General features: G+C 41.7%; 1 protein-coding gene across 1 annotated transcript in view; it reads right to left on the reverse strand.

Moving 5' to 3' along the window:
- The window catches only part of Drc11 (dynein regulatory complex subunit 11), a 170,149-nt gene that overhangs the window by 54,111 nt on the left and 103,710 nt on the right, over positions 1-12,328 (reverse strand). The window contains exon 12 of the mRNA XM_074069567.1: positions 1,147-1,214. Coding sequence (XP_073925668.1) covers positions 1,147-1,214 — 68 coding nt within the window. The remainder of the gene's footprint in view (positions 1-1,146; positions 1,215-12,328) is intronic.

Genomic DNA, 12,328 nt, shown 5'->3' on the forward strand with positions numbered 1-12,328 from the left:
GCTTTGCCCTTCTGCTATTCTTCCAGGGTTACCAGGCATGTGCCAGCTCCGGGGTGCTTTGGCCTCATTGGAGGTGCCACAGATGGGGCCTCTAGAGCTCTGCCTCCTCTCCCCACCAGAGGTCAAGGTGGGCGTCCTCTCCCAGGGATCTCTCTCAAGCAGAGTTTGGGAAGAGTAGCACTTGGGCCCAATGGAGGACTGGGAGCATCCCAAACAGAGAAGAAGTCACATGTGTTACTGGTGAGCAAACCCCACGGCAAGAAAGGGGTTATGCTCAAAATGGCATTTATTAGGGCTTTAAATTAAATTCTTTTATTGGGGGAGGGAGAATGATGGAGGGGGTGAATTCAACTGTGATATATTGTAAGAACTTTTGTAAATGTCACAGAGTACTCCCAGTACAACTATAATAAAAAAATTCCTTTCTAATGTCTGAAAACCCCTGTACTATTTATTTTCAACATTACAGCACTCAGGGCCATTTGAGCTAAAAAGAATGGGGTATTTAAAGCCACCTGCTAGGATTGAAGTTGGGCCAATGAACTCGAGGAATAGAAATGTCCCTTTAAAAACTCCAACTCACCCTCCACACACACTTCATCAACAGCAGGAGGGAGTGCAGAGAGCAGCCAGGGGCCTGAGGGAAGTGAGCCTCTGCTCTGCCTGGAAGGACCCTGGCCTTTGTCCTGAAGTTTCATTGGGATGTTATTTTCCAAACAATTATTTTCTGATGGCACTGGGGTTTGAACTCAGGGCCTCATGCTTGCTAGGTAGGCGCTCTTACTGCTTGAGCCACTCCACTAAGCCTGAATAATTTTTAATGAATACTTCCCTGAATGAATTTTAAAACAAAAAAGTTGTAGGGATGCAGATGTGAGGGCCCACATGTTGGGCTCTGGCCTGTCCTCTGGCCATAAACCCATGTAGGGTTTATTTGCACAGGGCTGCGGAGTGGCCAAGCACTGGTCCACGTGGGTGCCACCACTCTGTCAAGGATGGAGGGGTCCCAAGTGGTATAGCAGAGATGGGTGTCTTGCCTAAGCCCTGGCAAGGATTTGAGCTGCTGTTTGGGGTTTCCTGTTGTCCTCTGTCTTCTCTGCTCTCTGCCCACCATGCGCCTCACAACAGAGCAAGGCAGTTCCTTACCTGTCAGCTAACAGGTCTTTTTCCTTCTTCCCCATTTTTCCTCTTTTGCCTTGCTTTCTTTTCACTTGCTGAGAGAAATGGAAATAAGCAACAATTTAGTAAAAGCATGCGAGCGAATTAGCACTGAGAATTAGCATAGTGAAGTGTGTTTCAGGGAGTGAGCACTGAAAAGCTGCTTGTGCTGCATTGGACATGGCTGCAATGGTTTCATGAGCAGAAGGACTGGCCTGGAAATCCCAGCTGCTTCCGTGTGAGTGGTGGGGTCTCCACTGTGGGTCCTGGACAGGGCCACACTCCAGACAGGCCCTGGGCATCCTGGGTCTTTTTCTGGGCTCTAGCACAGGTGAAAGTACCAGGCACACAAGGAGAAAATCAACGTTGTGCTTGTCCTTGGTACCTGCCCTGGACTGGTGTTTGTGCCCTCTTCCCATATTCACACGTGGACGACTCACCCCTGAAGTGATGGTGTTAGGAGGTGAGGCCTTCGGAAGGATGGAGCCTCATGGATGGGATTAGTGCCTTATAAAGAGAATGAGGGGACTTCATCCTTTATACCATGTAAAAACGCAGAGGAGAGGGACCATCTCCAAAGCAGACAGCAGCCCTCACTAGACACTGAGTCTGCAGACACATTGATCTTGGACCTCTAAGCTTCCATCCAATGTAATAAATTTCTACTGGTTATAAATTTCCATCTAAGCACTTTGCTATAACACCACAAATGGAATAAGGCAGTCCCCACCACCTCTCCCTTATTCACTGCCCCTGCTTGTAAATGGACCCATACCACAGAACATTGGGTCTGGCTTCTTCCAAACAACCGTATAATTGCAAGATTCATTTATACCTTGCACACAGCTATGCGTCATTCATGATTTTCAGTTATTTAAAGACTATTTTTTTCTTTTGACATACTTGTAGATTCATGGACAGTTTAAAAAAATAATATATAGGGTTCCTGTGTACTTTGCAGGTTTCAATAGAAAATATTGCAAACAATAGAGCAGAACTGTCTTACAAGATCGCAGCTAGGACACTGATGTGGACGCTGTCAAATGCAGAATAACACATCAGTACAAGGTGCCTTCATGGTCCCTCATGGTGCCTTCACAGCCACCATCTTCTCTTCTAAGACCCCCATCCTTAGCCCTCAGAAATCACTCATCTGTTTTCCATCTCTCTAATTCTGTCCTTTCAAGATGGTGATCTAAATGATAAAAGAATGTGTGACCCTTTGGATTGTCTTTTCTCTGTCATTCAGTGTTCAGAAATTCACCCATGGGGTATAGCAATGGTTCTGTGCTGTTTCCAGTTTGAGTTATTTCAAATTATGTAGGTGGTTATAAACGTGTGTGTGTGTGTGAAGGGGAGAAGATAATGAGAGAGAGAGAGAGAGAGAGAGAGAGAGAGATATTTGGCCTTGAGGTATTGCCCTATCCCCCTCTCTGCTGGAGAGTGGCTCTAAATTACAGCCTTGGCCTGATGAAGCTGCAGGGGAGGTGGTCTTGGGTGTTTACATCATGTCTTTATGAGATTTTCTTTATTCTGGTGAACAGTCTGAGGCCTGACTGTTTAATCTTTCACCACATGTCTCTCTTAATGGGAACTTGTGTACACTGGCAGCTGACCTTGTGGCTCCTGTCTGATCTGGGTCCATTTTGTTCCTCCAACACCACTACCCTCTAGGAGAAGAGAGTTAGATTTGGGTGTGTTGGTCAGGGGTGTTGGTCAGGTAAGACACCAGGGAGACAGCTCAACAAAACACATGAAATAACAGGAGCAGGTCTATGACACAGATCCCAGACAGGAGGCAGCACCAGCCCTGGCAGCACCAATGGGAAGGGGGAGCTGTCTGGGACACATGTGTCAACCAGGAAGTAGAAGACGGAGGGCTTCACTATGGCAGGGTTTACCTTAGCAGTCCTCTGGGGGAGTTCTAGTTGGAAGGCTCAGTTTCATGGAGTCATGCAGTGGCTAAAAGTTTATCTCTGTGACATATTTGCACAGTCCATGTGGAGCGGAGAGGTCAGTGGGCTGAAACGGGAAAGTACCCAGCTGTCCCACAGGGAGGTGGTCATCAGGTGACTGTGTATGGCAGATACCTGCCCAGATCACTGTGAGGAGCTGAGAGGAGGTGGGGGTTGGCGACTGTGTCACAGTGACAGAGCCCTGCAGATGCTGAGGCAGAATGAGGTTCTAAGAACTCACTACCACCAACTAAGTCTTCATTTCAGAGGCGAGGGCACATGAGGGCAATGGCTGGGTTGTATGCAAGTTGCATACTCTGTCACTCAGAGTGGCTGTGCCATTTTACACCTATGTCAACATTGTGCAGGAGCTGTCACCATAGTCAGCTACCCTTGCACCCATCACCAATCACGGTGGCTCCAATGCCACAATGCCCTCATGGTCCTGATGCTTGTTAGAGTTGGATTTCTGAGCTGTGTTCTGGAAGCTGGCTCTTTGTCAGATAGGTGGTTCCTAGATATTTCCTCCCAGTCTAGTCCGGAGCTGGTCTTTTTTATCCTCTTAGCTGAGTCTTTCAGCAAAGTTTTTTAATTTTGATGAAGTCCAATATTTCGTTTTAAAAATTGTGCTCTGGTATTAATTCTAGGAACTCCTTGTATAGTCTTAGATCTCAAAATTTTCCCTAAAAGTTTTATAGTTTTACATTTAAGTCTGTAGAGTTGATTTTGTGTAATGTGTGAGATTCAGGTCAATGTTCTTGGTTTTTGTTTTTTTTGTTTTTTGGCTGATGTCCAATTGTTCCATCATCATTTATTCAAAAAGGTATGTTTCCTCTCTTGAGAGCTGCTTTTGCACTTTGTGTGGGCCTGCTTCTGGGTTTTTCTTCCTATACTATCTATCTATCTATCTATCTATCTATCTATCTATCTATCTATCATCTATCATCTATCTATCTATCATCTGTCTATCTATCTACTTACTGAGAGCACATAAGTCTTGATTACTGTAGCTATGCTGTGTTCAGGTAAATTCCTTCTAATTTTGTGGGTGTGTTTATCATGAAATAATGTTGAATTCTGTCAAATACTTTTTCTGAGTCTCTTGAAGTGATATAGAACACCAGCACAACCCATCATAGCAGGGAAGCTGTGGACTTTGCTTCTGTGCTAGTAGCATGGTTTATCACGTTGGTCAATTTCATGGGTTTGAACCATCCTTGCATTGCAGTAATCTTTCACGTGCTGTCAAATTCAGTTTGTTAATACTTCGTTGAGAATATTTACATATAGGGATATTGGCATATAGTTTTCTTTTATTGTGGTGTCTTTTTAATTTTAACTAAAAAAATTTTGGCAGTACAGTAAGCCTGTCTTATTCTCAGATTTATCACACATGATTTTGACTAACATGGTAAAAAAAAATTCCCATGTGCACATTGCAAAGCTCAATTGATGTGGAGAAGCTCTCAGCTAGACCCATGTTACTGTCAGCTGGGCTTTTTTTTATTCATTTATTCACATGTGCATACATTGTTTGGGTCATTTCTCCCCCTGCCCCCTGCTCCCCCCTCTCCTCCCCACCCCCCCTCTCTTCCAGGCAGAACCTGTTCTGCCCTTATCTCTAATTGTGTTGAAGAGAAGACATAAGCAATAATAAGAAAGACAAAGCGTTTTTGCTAGTTGAGTTAAGGGTAGTTGTACAGAGAGATTCCTAGCATTGCTTCCATGTACAAATTTGTAACATCCCAAGCTGATTCCTCTCTAACTGACCTTTTCACTAGTTCCTGATCCCCTTCTCATATTGACCTCTGTTGCTTTAAGGTTTCTGTATTAGTTTCTCTGCAGTGGGGATATCAAATACTTTCATGTTTTGTTTCTTACCTATCCCCATACCTCCCATATGTGCTCTCCCCTTGTCATGTGACCCAAGTCCAACCACATTGCTGCATTTGCCCTAGATCTAAATCCACATATGAGGGAGAACACATGATTTTTGATTTTCTGAGCCTGGCTAACCTTGCTCAGAATGATATTCTCTAGTTCCATCCATTTACTTGAGAATGACAAGATTTTATTCTTCTTCATGGCTGAGTAAAACTCCATTGTGTATAAGTACCACATTTTCTTAATCCATTTATCAGTAGTGGGGCATCTTGGCTGTTTCCATAACTTGGCTATTGTGAATAGTGCCGCAATAAACATGGGTGTGCAGGTGCCTCTGGAGTAACCTGTGTCACAGTCTTTTGGGTATATCCCCAGGAGTGGTATTGCTGGATCATATGGTAGATCTATGTTTAGATTTTTAAGAAGCCTCCAAATTTTTTTCCAGAGTGGTTGCACAAGCTTGCATTCCCACCAGCAGTGTACCAGAGTTCCTTTTTCCCCACATCCTTGCCAACACCTGTTGTTAGTGGTGTTTTTGATGATGGCTATTTTAACAGGGGTGAGGTGGAATCTTAGTGTGGTTTTGATTTGGATTTCCTTTATGGCCAGACATGGTGAGCATTTTTTCATGTGTTTTTTGACCATTTGAATTTCTTCTTTTGAGAAAGTTCTGTTTAGTTCAGTTGCCCATTTCTTTATTGGTTCATTGATTTGGGGAGAGTTTAGTTTTTTAAGTTCCCTGTATATTCAGGTTATCAGTTCTTTGTCTGATGTGTAGCTGGCAAATATTTTCTCCCACTCTGTGGGTGTTCTCTTCAGTTTAGAGACCATTCCTTTTGTTGTGCAGAAGCTTTTTAGTTTAATGAAGTCCCATTTGTCCATTCTTTCCCTTAGTTGCTGGACTGCTGGGGTTCTATTGAGGAAGTCCTTGCTTATACCTATTAGTTCCAGAGTGTTTCCTGTACTAACTTCAGAGTTTCGGGTTTGATATTAAGGTCCTTGACCCATTTTGAGTTGATACTAGTACAGGGTGATAGACATGGATCTAGTTTCAGTTTTTTGCAGACAGAAAACCACTTTTCCCAACAACATTTGTTGAAGAGGCTATCTTTTCTCCATTATATATTTTTAGTGCCTTTGTCAAAAATAAGGTGGGCATAGTTGTGTGGCTTCATATCTGGGTCCTCTGTTCTGGTCACTGGTCTTCATGTCTGTTTTTGTGCCAGTACCATGCTGTTTTTATTGTTATTGCTTTGTAATATAGTTTAAAGTCAGGTATTGTGATACCTCCTGCATTGTTCTTTTGACTGAGTATTGCCTTGGCTATTTGCAGTTTCTTGTGCTTCTAAATGAATATTAGGGTAGATTTTTCAATCTCTGTGATGAATGTCATTGGGATTTTGATGGGAATTGCATTAAACATGTAGATTGCTTTTGGTACTATAGCCATTTTTACTATGTTGATTCTACCAATCCATGAGCATGGGAGATCTCTCCACCTTGTGTAGTCTTCCTTGATCTCTTTCTTCAGGGGTTTGTAGTTCTCCTTGTAGAGGTCATTCATATCCTTTGTTAAGTTTACTCCTAGGTATTTGATTTTTTTGGAGGCTATTGTAAATGGAATTGTTTCCATATGTTCTTTCTCAGTTTGATCGTTATTGGTGTATGGAAAAGCTAACGATTTTTGTAAGTTGATTTTGTATCCTGCCACCTTGCCGTAGCTATTTATGGTGTCAAGGAGTTTTTGGGTAGAGTTTTTTGGGTCTTTAAGGTACAGAATTATATCATCTGCAAATAGGGATATTTTCACACTTTAATTACCTATTTGTATTCCTTTTATTTCTTCTTCTTGCCTAATTGCTCTGGGCAAGAATTCCAGTACTATGTTGAATAGGAGTGGGGATAGTGGGCACCCTTATCTCATTGCTGATTTTAGGGGAAATGGTTTCAGTTTTTCACTGTTAAGTATGATATTGGCTGCAGGTTTGTCATATATAGCCTTTACAATGTTGAGGTACTTTCCTTCTATTCCTAGTTTTCTTAGAGCTTTTATCATGAAATGGTGTTGGATCTTATCAAAGGCTTTTTCTGCATCTATTGAGATGATCAAGTGGTTTTTGTCTTTGCTTCTGTTAATGTGGTTTATTACATTTATTGATTTTTGTATGTTGAACCACCCCTGAATTCCTGGGATGAAGCCTACTTGGTCGTGGTGAATGATCTTTTTGATGTGTTGTTGAATTCGGTTTGCCATTATTTTATTGAGGATTTTTGCATCAATGTTCATTAAGGAGATTGGCCTATAGTTCTCCTTTTTGGAGGTGTCTTTGCCTGGTTTTGGGATAAGTGTAATACTGGCTTCATAAAATGAGTTAGACAGTTTTCCTTCCCTTTCTATTTCGTGAAACAGTTTAAGGAGGGTTGGTATCAGTTCTTCTTTAAAGGTCTGAAAGAATTCAGCAGAGAATCCATCAGGTCCTGGACTTTTCTTTTTGGGGAGACTCTGCTGCTTCAATTTCATTTTGTGTTATAGATCTATTCAGGTGATTAATGTTCTCTTGGTTCAATTTTGGATGTTCATAAGTATCTAGAAATCTGTCCATTTCTTCAAGGTTTTCAAATTTATTAGAATATAGGTTCTCAAAGTAGTTTCTGGTGATTTCCTGGATTTCCATGGTGTTTGTTGTTATCTCCCCTTTTGCATTTCTGATTTTACTGATTTGGGTTTTTTTCTCTCCTCATTTTAGTCAGGTTTGCCAGGGGTCTATCAATCTTATTTATGTTTTCAAAGAACCAACTTTTTGTTTCATTGATTCCTTGTATGTTTTTTTGTTTGTTTCTATTTCATTGATTTCAGCCCTTATTTTTATTTCTCTCTTTCTGCTTGTTTTGGGATTTGCTTGTTCTTGTTTTTCTAGGAGTTTGAGATGTAGCATGAAGTCATTGATTTGAGATCTTTCTGTCCTTTTAATATATGCACTCATGATTATAAACTTTCCTCTCAGGATTGCCTTTGTTGTGTACCATAAGTTCAAGTGGGTTGTGTTTTCATTTTCAGTAACTTCCAGGAACCTTTTAATTTCCTCTTTTATTTCATCAATGACCAATTGATCATTGAGCAATGTGTTGTTCAGCTTCCAACTGTTTGCATGTTTTTTACCATTGTTTTTGTTGTTGAATTCTAGTTTTAATGCATTGTGATCAAACAGAATGCCTGGGATTATTTCCATTTTCTTATATTTGCTGAGGCTTGCTTTGTGCCCTAAGATATGATCAATTTTGGAGAAGGTTTCATGGGCTGCTGAGAAGAATGTATATTGTGCAGCAGTTGGATGAAATATTCTGTAGACATTGTCTAGGTCCATTTGATCTATGGTGTGATTTAGATCTAGAATTTCTTTCTTGATTTTTTGTTTGGATGACCTATCTGTTGGTGACAGGGGGTTATTAAAGTCTTCTACTACCACTGTGTTGGAGTATATATATGTTTTTAGGTCCTTCAGAATACGTTTGATGAACTTGCGTGCATATGGGTTGATAATTGTTATTTCCTTTTGGTGTATTTGCCCTTTTATTAGTATGGAATGTCCTTCTTTATCTCCTTTGATCAATGGAGGTTTGAAGTCTACTTTGTGTGAGATAAGTATTGCTACTCCTGCCTGTTTTCAGGGGCCATTGGCTTGGTAAATCTTCCAGCCTTTCACTCTAAGCCAGTGCTTGTTTCTGTTGATGAGATGGGTTTTCTGTAAGCAACAGATTGTTGGATCTTTCTATTTAATCCAGTTTGCCAAACCGTGTCTTTTTATGGGGGAATTAAGTCCGTTAACATTCAGTGTTAGTACTGATAGGTATGTGGTGATTCCTGTCATTTAGTTGTCTTTGTGTTTAAGGGTTTGATTGTGTGCAGATGAATCAAAGTTACTCTCTACTTTCTTGCCTTTTCTTCTCCTGTAGTTTGGTACTGCCTGTCCTTTCATGGTTTTATTTGCTTTCATTTTCTGTGTGCAGGATTCCTTGCAGAATCTTTTGTAGTGGTGGCTTTGTGGTCACATATTGTTTTAGTTTCTGCTTGTCATGGAAGACTTTTATTGCTCCATCTATTTTGAATGATAGTTTTGCTGGGTAGAGTATCCTAGGGTTGAAGTTATTTTCATTCAGTGTCCGGAATACCTCACTTGCTTTTAAGGTTTCCATTGAGAAATCTGCTGTGATTTTGATGGGTTTACCTTTGTATGTTATTTGATTTTTCTCTCTTACAGCCTTCAATATTCTTTCTCTATTCTCTGTGCTTGTTGTTTAAATGATAATATGTCATGGGGTAGTTCTATTTTGGTCAAGTCTGTTTGGTGTCCTGGAGGCTTCCTGTACCTGAATGGGTATTGTTTTCTCTAGATTTGGGAAATTTTCTGTTATTATTTTGTTGAATATATTAAGAATTCCTTTTGCTCACTTCTTCTTCTTCAATACCCATGATTCTCAGGTTTGGTCTTTTGATGGAGTCAGTGAGCTCTTGCATATTCCTTTCACAGGTCTTGAGTTGCTTGAGTAATAGTTCTTCAGTTTTTCCTTTAATTTCCATTTCATCTTCAAGTATTGAGATTCTGTCTTCTGCTTGTTCTAGTCTGCTGGAGTGGCCTTCCATTGTGCTTTGTATTTCTGTTTCACTTTTTTTCTGAGGTTTTCCATATTGTGGGTCACTTCCTCTTTAATACTGTCAATTTTTGTCCTTAATTCATTTATCTCTCTATTTATGGAGTTCTCTGTTTCACTTTGGTATTTATTTAGGGCTCCTATGAATTCACTTATTTGTTTTTGTGTTTTCTCATATTCTTTATTTTTGTTGTCTTGGAATTTCTTGAGTGCCTCCTGTACATTTTGGTTGACCTTGTCTAGTAACATCTTCATGAAATTCTCAGCGATTTCTTGCAGGATTTCTTCTTTCAGGGTGTTCTTTTGAGCTTCTTTGGGTTCCTTGGGACAGTCTATCTTTGTTTTGTTGGGGTCTGGAACTGGGTATCTGCTTTCTTCATTTCCCTCTGAATCCTGTACTAATTTATTTTTGAGCGGGAATGGTTTCTGTCCCTTTTTCATCTTTCCATCATTCCACTTGGTGTTGTTTCTGTCCTGTTCTGTTGGTCTGTGTCTTCCAAGCAGGTTTGGAGCTGGCACCTGGCAGCACGGAAGACTTCCTGTTTTCTCAATGTAACGTGGTGTGGAGAAGCTTTGTATGGGCTGGGTGTTTGGGGTGTTGGAGTTTTGATTCTTCTTTGTGGTTTTTTTCTACCAAGCATGGCTCCAGCATCTCAGCAAGATTTTTGATTTATGGAGCTCACGCTGTCTGCTTCCTCCCTCTAGTTGCCATCTTGGATCCTGTCAGTTGGATTTAAACTCTATGCATCCTTAGTATTTGCATTTTTTCCTCATGGTGGTCTCCTTGAAACCATTTACTTGTGTTTGCAGTAATGGGGTTTGAACTGAGGGTATCACACTTGTTAGACAAGGGCATGTGCCCAGCCCTTTTTGCTTTTAGCTTGTTTTTAGATAGGGTCTTTCACTTTTGCCCTGAGCTGGCTTCAGACCATAATTCTCCCACCTATGCCTTCTGCGTAGCTAGATCACAGACATGCACCACCATGCCTGGTTTGTTTATTGAGGTACAGTCTCACTAACTTTTTTGCCTGGGTTGGTCTTGAATCCTGACACTCTTATCTCTGCCCCCTGAATATCTGGGATTGCAGGTATACCACCACATGTCACCTTACTGTGGTGTCTTCATCCAGCATTGGCTTCAAGGTGATGCTGGCCTCATAAAAATTTGAAAGTGTTCCCTATTCTATTTTTTGGAAGAGTTGGAGGATGGGTATCAATCCTTCTTTATATATTTGGTAGAATTCACCTAGAAACCATCTGGTCTGGAATTTTATTTTTTGGAAGGTTCTTGATTTGCACTTTAATCTCCCTATTTGTTATTGACTGTTTAGTCTTTCTATTTTTCCTGAGGCTGTACTGTGACATCCTGAGACACTTATTTACTTGACAAGTAACAATATGCAGAGAGTCTAGGTTTAGCAAATTAATTCCTTAGATAACATACATTGAGGACTTACTATGTGCCAGAAAGGGAGGAGCAAAGATGACCTGTTTTCAGCAGAAAGCAGCTGCTAATGCTAATGTGACTGCACCAGAAAATATGACACCTAGCTGCGATAAAGTACCTGGAAGATGTGGTGCACAGCATCACGTGCACACAGAGGAACAAAACACACTCTGGGCTTCCAAAAGACTTCCCTGAGGGAGGGGATTTGGGCTGACACCTGTGGAATGAGTGGGAGTTACCTGAGCTTGGACTTGGGGTAGGGGAGAATGGTGTGGGCAAAGGTCCTCCTGCCCTTGGGGTAGGAGGGATCAGCGTATCTGAGGGACAGTGAGGCAGGCTGTGTGGATAGGATGAGGGGCAAGGAAGGAACCTTGGAGAGAGGGCAGCAGTCAGATGCAGCTGGACCTTAGGCCTGGCTGAAGACAGTTATCTTTACTCCTGGGGATTGAAGAGTTTAAATAAGAGTGAGAAAATCAGATTTGCATTTGGGCAGGACCACTCTGGATACTGGGTAAGCCAGGACCAAGCCACCTTGTCTGGAAAATGCTGGACCAAAGGCTGTCCTCTGATTCCTTTGTGCCTTCTTTCCAAATCCCTGTAGCTAAGGGTCTTCCCACAAAAGGAACTCAAGGAAGTCAACTAAGTTTCAGCCTGTGGAATTAAATATTTTGCTTTTTACATCTTGCAAGTTTATCCTCATGTCCCTTGGACTGGAGTTAAGACTGCACAGAACTCTGTAGCTGCACAATTGCCAGCACTGTCTTGGGGCTTCCCAGCACCCATGGTGATACAGCATGAGCCACCACAATGCAGGAACGCGAGGGTGGCCGGGGAGGAGGTGAGGAAGGCTGCTGTGATATTGGGTGGGCTGACAATGAGTTTCTTGGTGAAGAGGAGCACACAGCAGCCCTCTGTTTCCCTTTCCCATTTTGTCCAGCATAATTTCATGTTCAGTCATGGAAGCATGTGGAGAGTGGATTATGAGAAGCCTATGAGAACTGGACACAGGCAAGGTGAGATGCAGCTCAGCTGCTTTTCCTAAGATGTTTCTCTGTAGGCCGAGATTGGCACAGCCCTGGCCACAGAGGAAAATGCAGCACAGCTGCTTCTCCTAAGTTATTCATGTTCAGAGAAGCAGGAACGCAGGTTCCTCCTGTTACAATGTCACGCTCCTCCCCAAGAAACATGCTCCCCTCCCTGTTTGCCACTTGATATAAAAGATTTCCTGAAGGAG

Source organism: Castor canadensis, chromosome 4, assembly GCF_047511655.1.
Source record: "Castor canadensis chromosome 4, mCasCan1.hap1v2, whole genome shotgun sequence".
In the NCBI taxonomy this organism is placed as follows: domain Eukaryota; kingdom Metazoa; phylum Chordata; class Mammalia; order Rodentia; family Castoridae; genus Castor; species Castor canadensis.